Source organism: Cuculus canorus, chromosome 9 (genome assembly GCF_017976375.1).
Source record: "Cuculus canorus isolate bCucCan1 chromosome 9, bCucCan1.pri, whole genome shotgun sequence".
Taxonomy (NCBI): Eukaryota; Metazoa; Chordata; class Aves; order Cuculiformes; family Cuculidae; genus Cuculus; species Cuculus canorus.
In genome coordinates, this window is record NC_071409.1 from 3587425 (window position 1) to 3599652 (window position 12228).

Here is a 12228-nt window from a genome sequence, read left to right on the forward strand (position 1 = left end):
GTAGAGCTCTGCCAGAACGCCTTCTCGCTTTGACCTCAGACTTCGAGAGCAGCACATGGTTACTGCTAGAAGTTTTTCGGATGAAGAATTGCTTTATGGAAATTGCAAAATTAAAAATGTTTTTGGACGATTGATAACCACTTTGTTTCAAGCATTTAGAAAAAGTTTTTTATCCTCTTTCTAAACATAACTTAATCAGAGCTGATAATATTACTCTGGAAAATCATGTGATTGGCTTTTATAACCTTTTGCTTTTATCTATTTTCATGAGTCTGCCAATTGATTTATAGGAACTCATTGATTCAGGCATCTTGCTTTGATCTTATCTAATGGCTCCTCCCTGTGTGTCATCTTTTGACTGACTGGAAACAAGAACAGGTTTCTCCATGGCTGGCTTTTGGAGTGATCATTTCTGAACTCTGAAAATGCATCTCTGGCAAACAATGGGCACTTCCTTTTTCATAGCATGGTTTGGGTTGGAAGGGACCTTAAAGCCCACCCACTTCCATCCCCCTGCCATAGGCAGAGACACCTCCCAGTGGCTCAGGCTGCCCAAGGCCCATCCAACCTGGCCTGGAACACCTCCAGGGATGGGGCAGCCACAGCTTCCCTGGGCAACCTGGGCCAGGGCCGCACCACCCTCACAGTGAAGGAATAACTTGAGTCATCCAAAGCATTTAATTTTGGGATGGAGGCAGGGGTCGTGTTTGTTTTGGGTGGACGTTGTGGGTGAGGGAAGAAGAAAATGGATTTGAAAGTTCCTGTGGATATACATGTAAAGATGTAAAGCTGGATTGAAAGTAATGGTGACTGTGAAGTTGCTGCCCTTTTCAGAGAAAGCTGTGAAATGTTCTCCTTTTTCCTGCCTTACAGAAACAGTTTATTGGTTGACTTAACTAACAGGGGTAAGCTGAAGTGGATGGGACAGGATGTAATTCACCTTTCATAGCAAGAGCTGCAGTATTCACCTTATTTTTAAAGATATTTCTGTGCTTAGCAGATTCTGTTTTTGTAAATGAACCGTTTTTCCAGACCTCTGAAACAGGAATTACTTCTTTGGGACTCAAGGGACACCATTTGGAGAATATCTTTCTGGGGAATTTGTCTTCCAGCTGTAGCTCTGTGTTCTCTGAGCTCCCGTGGAAATCTTCCATGAAGATTTTCTCTCCTTTGACCTGTTCCGATCTATGCTGTGTATACCCTTAGCACAGTTATGTCAAGGTGTTTTCTAGCAGCATGGCAAAGGGTGATTTTTATTTCCATTCCATAACTTCTGCTTTCATCTTGTCCTCATGAGGAGAGTTGTGTGCAGACCAATGGCCGTAGTTTTGAGGCATTTCCATTGCCTTGTGCTGGGTAACAGAGGTGGTGGTGGTGGAAATGCCCTGCCTGGCCCCTGGAGCAGAGGGTGCTGTGGCTCCCTGGCATCAGGCTGACTGTCAGGAGGGCTCTGCCTTGTGCTTGAGCAGCAGAGGCAGTGAACTGCATGTTGCGTTTCTAATTTCTCACCATAGCGATGATACTGAAGTAGTTTTGGCTCCATGTTCTGCTCATGTGTTGAGAGACGGCAGCCGTTCACAGTGTAGTGGCCTGAGTTGTATTTAGCCTTTGTTTAGTTAAAAATGAGTGTCAAGGCTTATAAAACGTAGATGTCTATTGGAACAGTAAACTTGTGTGCGTGTTGGAGCTTTCAGAGCTCCTTCTGCACATGTAGGTTCAGGCAGTTTGAACACTCACATTCTCCTTGGCTTTCACTGGATTTTGTCTTGAACTCTGTCACATTCATTTGGAAAGCTAATGAGAAGTAGTTTTACCTGGTTTCTCTTTATTTAATTGTGAAAACCAGTCTTCATCTACCTGTGCTTTAACTGAACATCTCTTGGAGCAGAAGCATGAAATGTTTTAAAGCACAAACAAGCAGATGTTGGATCTCATTGGAAAATGCAGCTCTCTTGACCTACGTGTGGCATAAAGCAGGCTGCAAGAGGAAGAAAGGGACGATGCTTCCTTTTTTGTGCAGCCTCAGTTGTTGTGTTGGCTTGCACGACAGAGCACGAAGGACGGGTTCTTCCAGCCTCTTCCAGAGCTGCCTATTACCTGATGAAGAAATGATGATTTTCACTGATATGGTCAACCGAAGGCACCTTTCTTTTCTCCTCACAGTGATTTCTGGAGCAGAAGTCTTCAATGTTCTTTAAGATCTTGTTGTCACTGAGCACCCAGAATGTATGTTGTCCTCTTGACCACTACTGGCATCGTGTTTTAGATCCAAACTGACAGTTTTCTGTAATACCTGAGCTTTCCCTGTGCATTCACAAGACACAGCATGGCCTGTCTGTCTGTCCCAGGCGCTGTCTCATTTGTCGTGCAGGACGAGTGGTGTTTGTAACACCCTCTCTATCCCCACCTCTCGGCTACCAGTATCCAGATTTTTCAGGAAGGGGAATTTTTAACTTTCTTTTGAGCTGCTGCTCAACACAGCAGATGAGTTTATTGAGGCAGATGCAGGAAAACAAGGAATAGAGTGGAAAAAGCACTTGAACTTGGTCCTGGCCTGTTTCTCATCACCCTAAACGGTGCTTTAGAGTAATCCTTAGGTTCAGGTACTCTTCTTGCTAATGTTTCTTTCAGCCTTCTCACTAATGTCTCTTCATACTGGCAGAATTTGTGAGGTGACCCCCACTGTCTGTGCTGCTGAAATACATCCCCTGGGTCTGGGGAGGATAGGAGAGATATGTCTGTGCTGTTTCCCATCTAGTATGTCACTAAGTTTGTTGCACTTTCTATGGAGAAATGTGTTCTGTGCCTTGGGCACTTCTAAGGGGTTTCTGGTGTTCAGCTGCGCTCTCTTGCCTTGGATCCTGTCCTTTTCCTCCCTGCTCAAGGTGAACTGCGTGCACACAGTATTATTGTGGTGCTTTTGATACCTCTCAAGTCTGCAGTAATCATTCCAACAGTCCCCACAAAGTGGCTTTTCTTATTCCTCCGCCACGCATAAGCAGCACAAAAATGGAGAGAGGTGGAAAATGCGGATCCAGACCATTTGTTTTCTGAGCTTTTAAGACCAATGAACTAAAGACAGGCAGAGGGTTATCATTTATAACACCTGAGGTGCGTTATGTATCTTACAAGGCAATTTTTAGTCTCTCGTGGTGGAAGCCCACGCGGAGGTGCCTGCGGCTTGTCTGCAGCGGGCACACGGGGCATGGCCAGCCCCGTCCCCTCACAGGCTCTGTGGGCACTGACACCTCCTGTACCCTTGCCTGGCTCTCAGGAAAGGAAGTTCTGTTGCAGTGTGGTGATTGTTCCTGTGTCCTGGAGCGGTGCGTGCTAGAAAGCATTGAGCATTCTAACTGTGTTGCTTCGGTTTCCTTCCAGCTTCTGGGTTTTGTCAGCAAAACCTAGGAATAACAGTTCAGTATAATTACACCTAGCAAAAACCTGTGGTGGGGGTTTGTAGCTGATATTCAAATCGTTGTACAGAAGTATGAGGCTCAGAAGACAGAATTAATTTGCTGTTATCCTCCTTGCTACAACTTCAGCGCCAGTGAAGAATAGTGAAAGGAAAGCTACGTGTTGCTTTGATTTTTCTAGTGGTGGTTCTTCAGTCTGTGATACCTCTGCTTTTCCATATTCCCTGTGCCTGTTTTATGCTTTCAAAAATTACTTTTGTATCACCCTGCGAGCCAGCGTCCCAGCACCTCCGTACCAACACGTGCTGTCATCTTGTAAACTCTCTTTTAAGAGCTTAACTCTAAGCCTGTGATTTGTTAATGTACCCCAAGTGAATTGTATACGTAAATAGTTGCATGATGTTAATTTTAATCCTTGCTCTTTCTTTCTCATCTAATTTCTTACTAATTGGTTTGCTCTAGATCAAAACCAGGCTCTTCGGCTGTGTCTGGGCAGCACTGCAGTTGGGGCACAGTATGGAGCCATCTCTGCTCTCAGTATCAACAATGACTGTTCGAGGCTCCTGTGCGGCTTTGCCAAAGGACAGGTAATTCCCATCGGATGCTCCATCCTGCAGACTGTTGCTGCGAGCCTCTCAGGCGACAGTAGCTCCAAGCCAAGCACACTCTGTAGGGAGCTGTTTGTTAGTTGTTGCTGTGCTGAGCAGCAGCACGTGTGGCTTCAACTGCCTGGTGCTTTTTTGGCCAGTCTGTTCCTGCATACAGTGAGTGAACTCACATTGTCTGAGGTAGGAAATGAGTAATGCAGAGTATAGTGGAGGATTCAGTTAATCGTAGCTCGTTATGACTTAAGTCCTGCTCCCAATAAACTGAGATGTGCAATGGCGCACCAGGATGAATGCTTAGTCCTTCTGGCTCACTTTATGAGATCTGTGCTTTCTAATTAAAGCTAGTTTTTAATGTGGTGATGAAAATTCCTGAAACTCATATCTAACCCTAAAGTTCATTTTTACTGATGCCTTCTATTGTATGACAGAAGAGCATAGCTTTTGAATGCAGGGGGAAAAGGGTTTGAGTTGGCTGTTGTAGTTTTATGCCCTTCTCCGAAGCTAAAGAGGGAAGGCAATTCCTGAACAAAAGTTATAAAACTAAACTAAAATGGATGGAAGTTGACTCGATAAAATTTAGAGGTCTATGGAATACAAAGAAGGCTGCTTTGTTTTTCTTTAGTTTTCTTTCTCTTTGCTCCTTTGCCTTTCACCTTCATTCCAGCCAGAACACACTCCAGCACCTGCGATAGTGCTGAATGACAGACCACTCCAGCCCATGTGAGAGTACAGAGCTGATCCGTGCAGAGCAGTGTCCAGGTCTAAATGATACTCAGATAAAATATTTTGGAGCAGCAGTTCTAAGACATCTGGTCTATAAAGCTTGGATAGCTGACTTATGGAACCATATAAATAGATTCCCAAACCCAAGTTTGATTCAAACTGTAATCTCAGCACTTCTGGGCTAAACATTCCTCAGTTATACAGAAAGTAGTTTGTGAATTCCTGCTTCGTAGTTGAGAAGTTGCCCAAATTTGATACCCAAGCGCAACCCAAGCTGTGTTCTCCTACAAGAGCAAAGGTAGAAAGAGAGAATCATAGAATAGTTGTGGTTGGAAGGGGCCTTAAAGCCCATCCAGTTCCAACACCCCTGCCATGGGCAGGGACACCTCCCACTGGCTCAGGCTGCCCAAGGCCCATCCAACCTGGCCTGGAACACCTCCAGGGATGAGGCAGCCACAGCTTCCCTGGACAACTGTTCTACTGTCTCACCACTCTCATGGTGAAGAAATTTTTCCTTATATCAAGCCTAAATCTGCCCCTCTCCAGTTTATACCCATTGCCCCTCATCCTACCACTCCAAGCCTTTGTGAACAGCCCCTCTCCAGCTTTCTTGGAGCCCCTTCAGGTACTGGAAGGTCACTATAAGGTCTCCTCAGAGCCTTCTCTTCTCCAGGCTGAACAACCCCAACTCTCTCAGCCTGTCCTTGTATGGGAGGTGCTCCAGCCCTCGGATCATCCTTGTAGCCCTCCTCTGGACCCGTTCCAACAGCTCCATCTCCCTCTTACGTTGAGGATTCCAGATCTGGACACAGGACTCCAGATGAGGTCTCACAAGAGAGGAATAGAGGGGCAGAATAGAGAGGAGTGATGAGGTTCATGGTAGCCATGGAGATGCTCGAGTGTTGCTGATGGGTATTAGCAGAGATTATTCAACTATTCCCTCATCCTGTGAGAGTGAAGTGCTTTGAGCAGTGTTGCGTAGCAGCATTTACCTTATGTTCTTGTGTTACCCAACAAACAACTGCGACGCGAGTGGGTTTGGGCAGGTGGTGAGAGGTTGCCTAAAGGACACGATTCATAGTTGTGAAGATAACTCTAACGTTGTCAACCAGAGTATAAGCAGATAAGTAAACCACTTGTAAAAACAGGGTAGGGACAGATTTCAGATCACTTCTCTTTGGTACGAAGACCCTACTAATGCAGGTTGATGTTGGGAATATAGACATTTGTTGATACATGGGGTGATGGAGAGAAGTCCTTGGCAGTAAGCGTGTGCTGAGAACAATCTGCTTGCAGATCACAATGTGGGATCTGGCCAGTGGGAAGCTGCTGCGATCAATAACGGATGCCCATCCACCTGGAACAGCCATTTTGCACATCAAGGTAACAAACCCTACATCTACTCCTTGTGCACCACTTTCTCCTGTAAAACACGCTTGCTTTCAGTCAGATGTGTTGACTTTCCTTGCTTTAGTACTGATAGATTTACAGATGAGAGGAGCTGCCTAGCAGCTACTTGGCATAGTATCCAGAGGTGAGAAAAATGAGCAGAAATTCTGTGTAAAAAAGAAACTGAATATTTTGGGAGCTGAAATAATAATATCAGCTGTGAGTTGTACTATAACAAACAACAGTTGTCTGTTATAACTCCTCTCTGATGCCAAAATCTATGACGAATTAATTGCTAGAGTACATTTGTCTACAATTTGCAATGGTTTGGACTGGGTACGTGGCTCGCCGAATTTCAACTTAAAGGAATTTGTAGTGTCAGAAGTAGCTTAGGTTAGCACTTTTTCAAATAACTCATTGGGAATGTTTGGTTGAAAGACAAATCCTCTGTGGCTCCTTGTTCAACGTAGTGGTGATGTCACATAAACTCATACCTGATTTTGTGCATGGCTTGTTTTCTGTGGACCTCTCCTACCAGAACATAATGCTCCTTGGCAGCTGGCCAGAGCAGTGGCTTTGGTGCATCACCCAAACTCTTCTCTTTCTACTCCTTTCCTGGGCCTTGCTGAGACATCCCAGACCCATACAGTGTCCCATGTGGAACTAGTGTAGTGGGTCTGGTGGGGCATGTTGCTCAAGGACAATTTCTCATGTACTGGTTGGTCTGACCTGGCTAACCAAAAATGTGTTGTGGGCGTGAAGGTGTCCCCTTGCTGCTGTGCCTTCCGGACTTCCCTCTCTGCCCTGGGCCTAAAGATGACTATTGCCCTGTGCTGGGTCTTCTGCTCCTAGTGGCTCCCTTCTTCAGCTCATGAACTGGTGGCAGTACTGGTGTTGAAGAGTCTCGGGCACTGCTGTACAGCCAAGATGCCCGTGCTGGGTTCAAGGTCCTCCAGAAGAGAGCCTCAGCTGTGGCTGTGACTGTTGATTGTCTTGTTTATTTGGTATCATTCGTAGTTCTAGTCTGTTTGTGACTGTAGCCCACTCTGTAGCTCTGGTGCCAACTTATGGGCTTGAGGCTGAGGGGTCTTCTAGGGGTAACCCAGGTTTTGGTAAGCTCCAGTTCTGAGCTGCAACAGAGAGTAATGGGACTTCAGTAACAAAATGTAGCCTTGCTTTTCTTACACATCACAAAAAGCCAGTAATTGTCTCAACAATGTATGTTAAAGGTGTCTTTCTGGTATAGGGACATTGCTTGTACTTTTGTGTGCTGTTAATAATGCCGTAATAGCAAACATTTTTCTATCCACTATTTTTTGTGTTTCATTTCTTAGTCCTACTTTTAATCTGATGGTCTGTTCAGTTTACAGATGACCCGACGCTTGCCATTTGCAATGACAGCGGAGGCTCCGTATTTGAATTGTCGTTCAAGTAAGATAATAACTCTTAAGTACTCACAGAAAGTAGAAGAAACTCATGTTGAGTCATAGTTTCTAAAACCTAAGCAAAAAACCCCCATTGAAACCCGTAGAGCAGCTGTCTGAATGTTGAAGGTGTGATTTAGGGTTGCAGTATAGTTTCACAGCTGAAGCAAGATGCTGTCTGGATAGTGTAATGCTCAAAGAACGGCTGAAGTTATTAAGGTATTACTGCATTGTCCAGAATCTTGGCATTCCTTTTGGATGCTTGGTAGTTGTCATAAAAGTGCTGCTTCTTGGTTTTTCTTTTTTCATTAGTGAGAGCTGCCCTGTAGCGCTCGCTTTCTTCTTGGCCTCTTCAGGAGGAGGAACGACAAGGAGGAAGGATTGACTGTGTAGGGAGTCTGATCGTGACCAGGAACTACCAAAACTTTATTGTTAAATAAGATGTTAAGGAATTCTTTCTGTATTAGAGCAATGTATGGTGCTGCTTCCAGGGACACACTGAAAGTGATCCCTGGGGCTGCGTAAGGGTCTTAAAAGCAATATTTATGAAGGATCACTCTTGAGATTTCATGAGCTTGTTGTGCTGATCTCTTCACAATAGCTGGCCACCAAGGTGATTTCTCTTCTTTGCAGGAGGGTTATGGGAGTGAGAACGTGTGAGTCTCGATGTCTCTTCAGTGGCTCCAAGGGGGAGGTTTGTTGTATTGAACCGTTACATGCAAAAGTTGAGCTGAGGGACCATCCTATCACCCAGTATTCACTGCTGGCCATGGCCTCCCTAACAAAGGTAACCTGCTGCTTGTGTAAGGCTTTGTGTGAGAAATCAAAAAGGAGAAGTTTTCTGGTATAGATTACACTAAGACATTTTATTTTGCCTTTTTGTTTTTCTTGAAGATATTGGTTATTGGGCTGAAGCCGTCTCTGAAAGTGTGGATGACCTTTCCCTATGGCCGTGTGAGTAATGAAGCCAAACAGTTGCTTCTTGGATTATGGCTACAAGCAGTTCCTAGAGTGAACGGGATGAGATTAGGACCAGGTGTTTGGCATTGCTACTTTATCATCATACAGTAAACTCTGCACTGTGGAATTGTGGTGATAATCGTTGGTCTGACATGCGCGGATTGTGGGCAGAGAGGAGGAAAGGCTGCTTTTAGCTGTACCTGTATGAAGAGGCTGAATTTCTCTGATAAGCAGGAAGGGGGGAACGCAGGACCCCCTCAGCTTCTTGTCTTCCTTTCTGCAGTGTGGATGCACCCACAGACGGGCATTGGCCTTGGACTGGGACCATTGCTTTACATAACAACTGTACAGTAGAACCCTTCATTGCAGGGGCAGAAACAAAGTGAAATTAGAGCCCTGAACAGTCTTGATTATTCACTTTCACTAGTTGCTGCTAGAATTCCTTTTGGAAAAGCAGCTGGGGAAAGAAGTTGTGGGATAAGTTAGATTGGAGGACCAGAGGCGAGGCTGCTAGCAAGCTGCAGTGTGTCGTAGTCCATCCATCCCTGTGGGACGGGGTCTACGGTAAGCAGTTAGGATACAGGGTTTGTTCTAACTGGCTGTCTGCGTTATCCAGAGACAGACACTGCCCCTAGACCGTGTGGCAGGACTGCACAGCACAAGCTACTGCTCAGCTACCAGCAGATCAGGAAATTGCTTTACAGCCTGTGTGTGTACATGGCCAAGTCAGCGAGCAACAGTGCCCAACAGTGCCCAACAGTGCCCTGCCTTGTGTACCTTAAACACTGGCTGTGCTTTTTGTCCAACAGATGGACCCTTCTAGTGTCCCTCTTCTGGCATGGCACTTTGTGGCTGTACAGAACGCTGTGAACCCCATGCTTGCATTTTGTCGAGGAGACGTCGTTCATTTTCTTCTGGTAAGCCCTGGATGTATTATGCTCAGATAGGCACGCCGTATTCACATATTGCACATATGACTCAGCCTCTGTTTCCATGGAAGTATGATATCTGTGTGCTAGGGATGTCTGCAGCTTGCAGTCAGCTTGGGAAAACAGACCTGTTGGTCATTGCTCTTCAGGAAACAGCAGGGGCTTCCCTGAGAGTCAAGAGGCACGAGCTTTATGCGTTCCAGAAGTGTTGATTTGCAGCTAATCTAATTTCTGCTGGAGGAAGAAGAATGTGGATTGTTTTCAGGAAGATCCCATGAATTTGAGATACCATTGAGATACTTTAAAAGATGGGTTTGGAAAAAACTTGTATAAACCACTAAGAAACTGCAGCTTTCAGGTCCTGTTGGGATGTGACTTTAGGGCACGCTGCTCATCCTCTTTAGATCTGCAGAAGTTGCACATGCAGATGTCATAGAATCATGGAATCATAGAATAGTTTGGGTTGGAATGGACCTTAGAGCCCATCCAGTTCCAACCCCCTGCCATGGGCAGGGACACCTCCCACTGGCTCAGGCTGCCCAGGACCCATCCAACCTGGCCTTGAACACCTCCAGGGATGGGGCAGCCACAGCTTCCCTGGGCAACCAGATATGATTGGTTGAAGGTGATTTTGTGCCTGATTTCAATGACAGCTGTACCTAGGCTTGTCTGAGGAGAGCTCCAAACTCCTGCAGTCGGTGTAGTGCCCTCTGAAGTAGAGAGGCTGAGCTGAGGAAAGTCTTTGAGTTTGAATCAGCCTTGTCCGATTTCTCTTTTAGGTGAAGAGAGATGATACTGGTGCAATACATGTCACTAAGCAGAGGCAGCTTCATCTTCACTATGATCTCATCAACTTTACTGTAAGTCTCAATGCTATAGAACGGTTGGTTATTTTTGTCACTGGTTCTCCTGCCTGTCTCTCAGTAGCCCTTAGCTCTGTACTATTGGCTTCACCGCTTCGGCACAAGAACTGGCTGTATTTATCTGGAGCTCACTAACTGAAAATGTCCTTAAACGTGGGACTCGGTGAAAAACTAGCACAAGCCAAATGGCATGTAGTAGCTACAGGGTGAAAAATAAGTAACGTGCAGGCAACGGTGCAGTCCTTTTTGGGGAAGGGAGGTGGCCTGGTTGAGGAAGTATTTTCAAGAGCTGGAGAGACTCTGGCGAAAAGAATTTTATTCTATATTTTTACGAAAGAAAGCAAACTTCTGTGTAATTGGCTCAGTAAAATTCTAGTGTTTGCGTATGTGAGTGCTTGCAACAGCCCAGTAATTGATGCTTTTAACAAAAGAATTGCTCAACTCTAAAACGCAGTTACTGAATATGGAGAATAAAACAGGAAGGACCAACGTACCAAGACAGCAGCATCCACAGCAGCTGGAATTTGAAGTTGTTTAAGAAGTACGCTTGGCCTTTTCTGAAAAAGAATATAGGTGACAGGCTTTGGGTTAAACTGCGGTGTACAGTTTCTCTTCTCAGTGCCTCCTGGTGCCATTTTTACCTCTTGAGGAATGTGAGAATGGATGTTGTGGTAGTCTTGTTTTTGAGACCTTTGAATAAAGCATAAACAGCGCAGCAAGGGGACAGGCTCTGGTAGATTGCCGTTTGTCTACACGTACTCTCTGTGAAGAAGATTTCTGGTAATTTTTTGAGTGTTAAAGCTGATACTACAGAAGGAGCTTCCATATCTTTACCTTTGGAGTTATGCGTGGGTGCTGGTGTGAAGTGACCACACACAGTAACAAAGCTACTAGCCAGCCCCAAGTTTCCCATGTTGGTACTTGGGGATGTATCCAAAGCCTGTTTATTTGGCCTCTAATTGTGCATACATTGATGAAATGTGCAACTTTTTGCTTTTTCAGTGGATAAACTCCCGGACAGCAGTGCTTCTGGACAGCGTGGAGAAGCTGCATGTAATAGACCGTCAGACGCAGGAGGAGCTGGAGACTGTAGAGATCTCAGAAGTTCAGCTCGTCTACAACAGCAGCCACTTCAAGTCCCTGGCGACAGGAGGCAACGTCAGCGAAGCGCTGGTAGATACAAATGACCTACATGTGTTAGCCGGCTCTGGTTTAGATTCGTCCTACGGGCGGGGGAGCTTGGAGCTTTGTGAAAAGGCTTTTTGAAGCATCTCATAAATCATATACAGTGTTGATGTGGCCAGCTAACAGTTCATGTTTCCTTTTGTGCCTTTCTGGTTTGGGGAGCTGCTCTTAAGTTACCAAGCTTGGACTACTCTGTACAGGAAAAAAGCTCGCGTGCTTTATTCTTCCAGAGATTCCTATAGGCTTTTCTGATTTGTGTGCCAGAAATAATCTGCTGCAGCAGTGTCTGCGCAGAACATGCATTCCCTGCCCTCGTCTCATGGATGTCATGTAGGGGCAGAGAGGGTGAAACAGAGGACCTGCACTTGTAGGTAACGCATTTCTTTCTTGTTGGAAGTAAAAATCCAAACCCTTCCATCCTAATGGATGTTGCAACACTTCAGGCATTGTATCTTCTGCTTTTTCCTCTTTTGTTTACTTGTGCCTCCTTTATTTTGACTTTCATGGCTGGGCTTTGGCCCAGGTAGTGTCTGGACATGTTTTATTCCTGAAGTAGGTGTTAATTTAACCTGCAGCCCACCTGTGGCTTTGCAGCAGGCTCGCTTTGGCATGGTATTTGTATTGCCGCAGTGTTGCGGAGGGTTTTGTAAAGCCGTGTTTGTGGGACAAAATATTAGTTTCGGTAGAATATCAATATCTCTATTTTGGAAAGTTTGCAATAGTGTGTAGGGAAG

The 12228-nt window shown here is 45.4% G+C and overlaps 1 protein-coding gene across 2 annotated transcripts in view; it reads left to right on the top strand.

Annotated features, from left to right (window-relative positions):
* VPS8 (VPS8 subunit of CORVET complex) overlaps positions 1-12228 on the top strand; it is an 88573-nt gene that overhangs the window by 13118 nt on the left and 63227 nt on the right. For both annotated transcript variants that reach the window (XM_054075048.1, XM_054075049.1), the window contains exons 7-14: positions 3876-4000; positions 6041-6127; positions 7497-7564; positions 8191-8344; positions 8452-8511; positions 9327-9434; positions 10226-10306; positions 11312-11482. In XM_054075048.1, coding sequence (XP_053931023.1) covers positions 3876-4000; positions 6041-6127; positions 7497-7564; positions 8191-8344; positions 8452-8511; positions 9327-9434; positions 10226-10306; positions 11312-11482 — 854 coding nt within the window. The remainder of the gene's footprint in view (positions 1-3875; positions 4001-6040; positions 6128-7496; positions 7565-8190; positions 8345-8451; positions 8512-9326; positions 9435-10225; positions 10307-11311; positions 11483-12228) is intronic.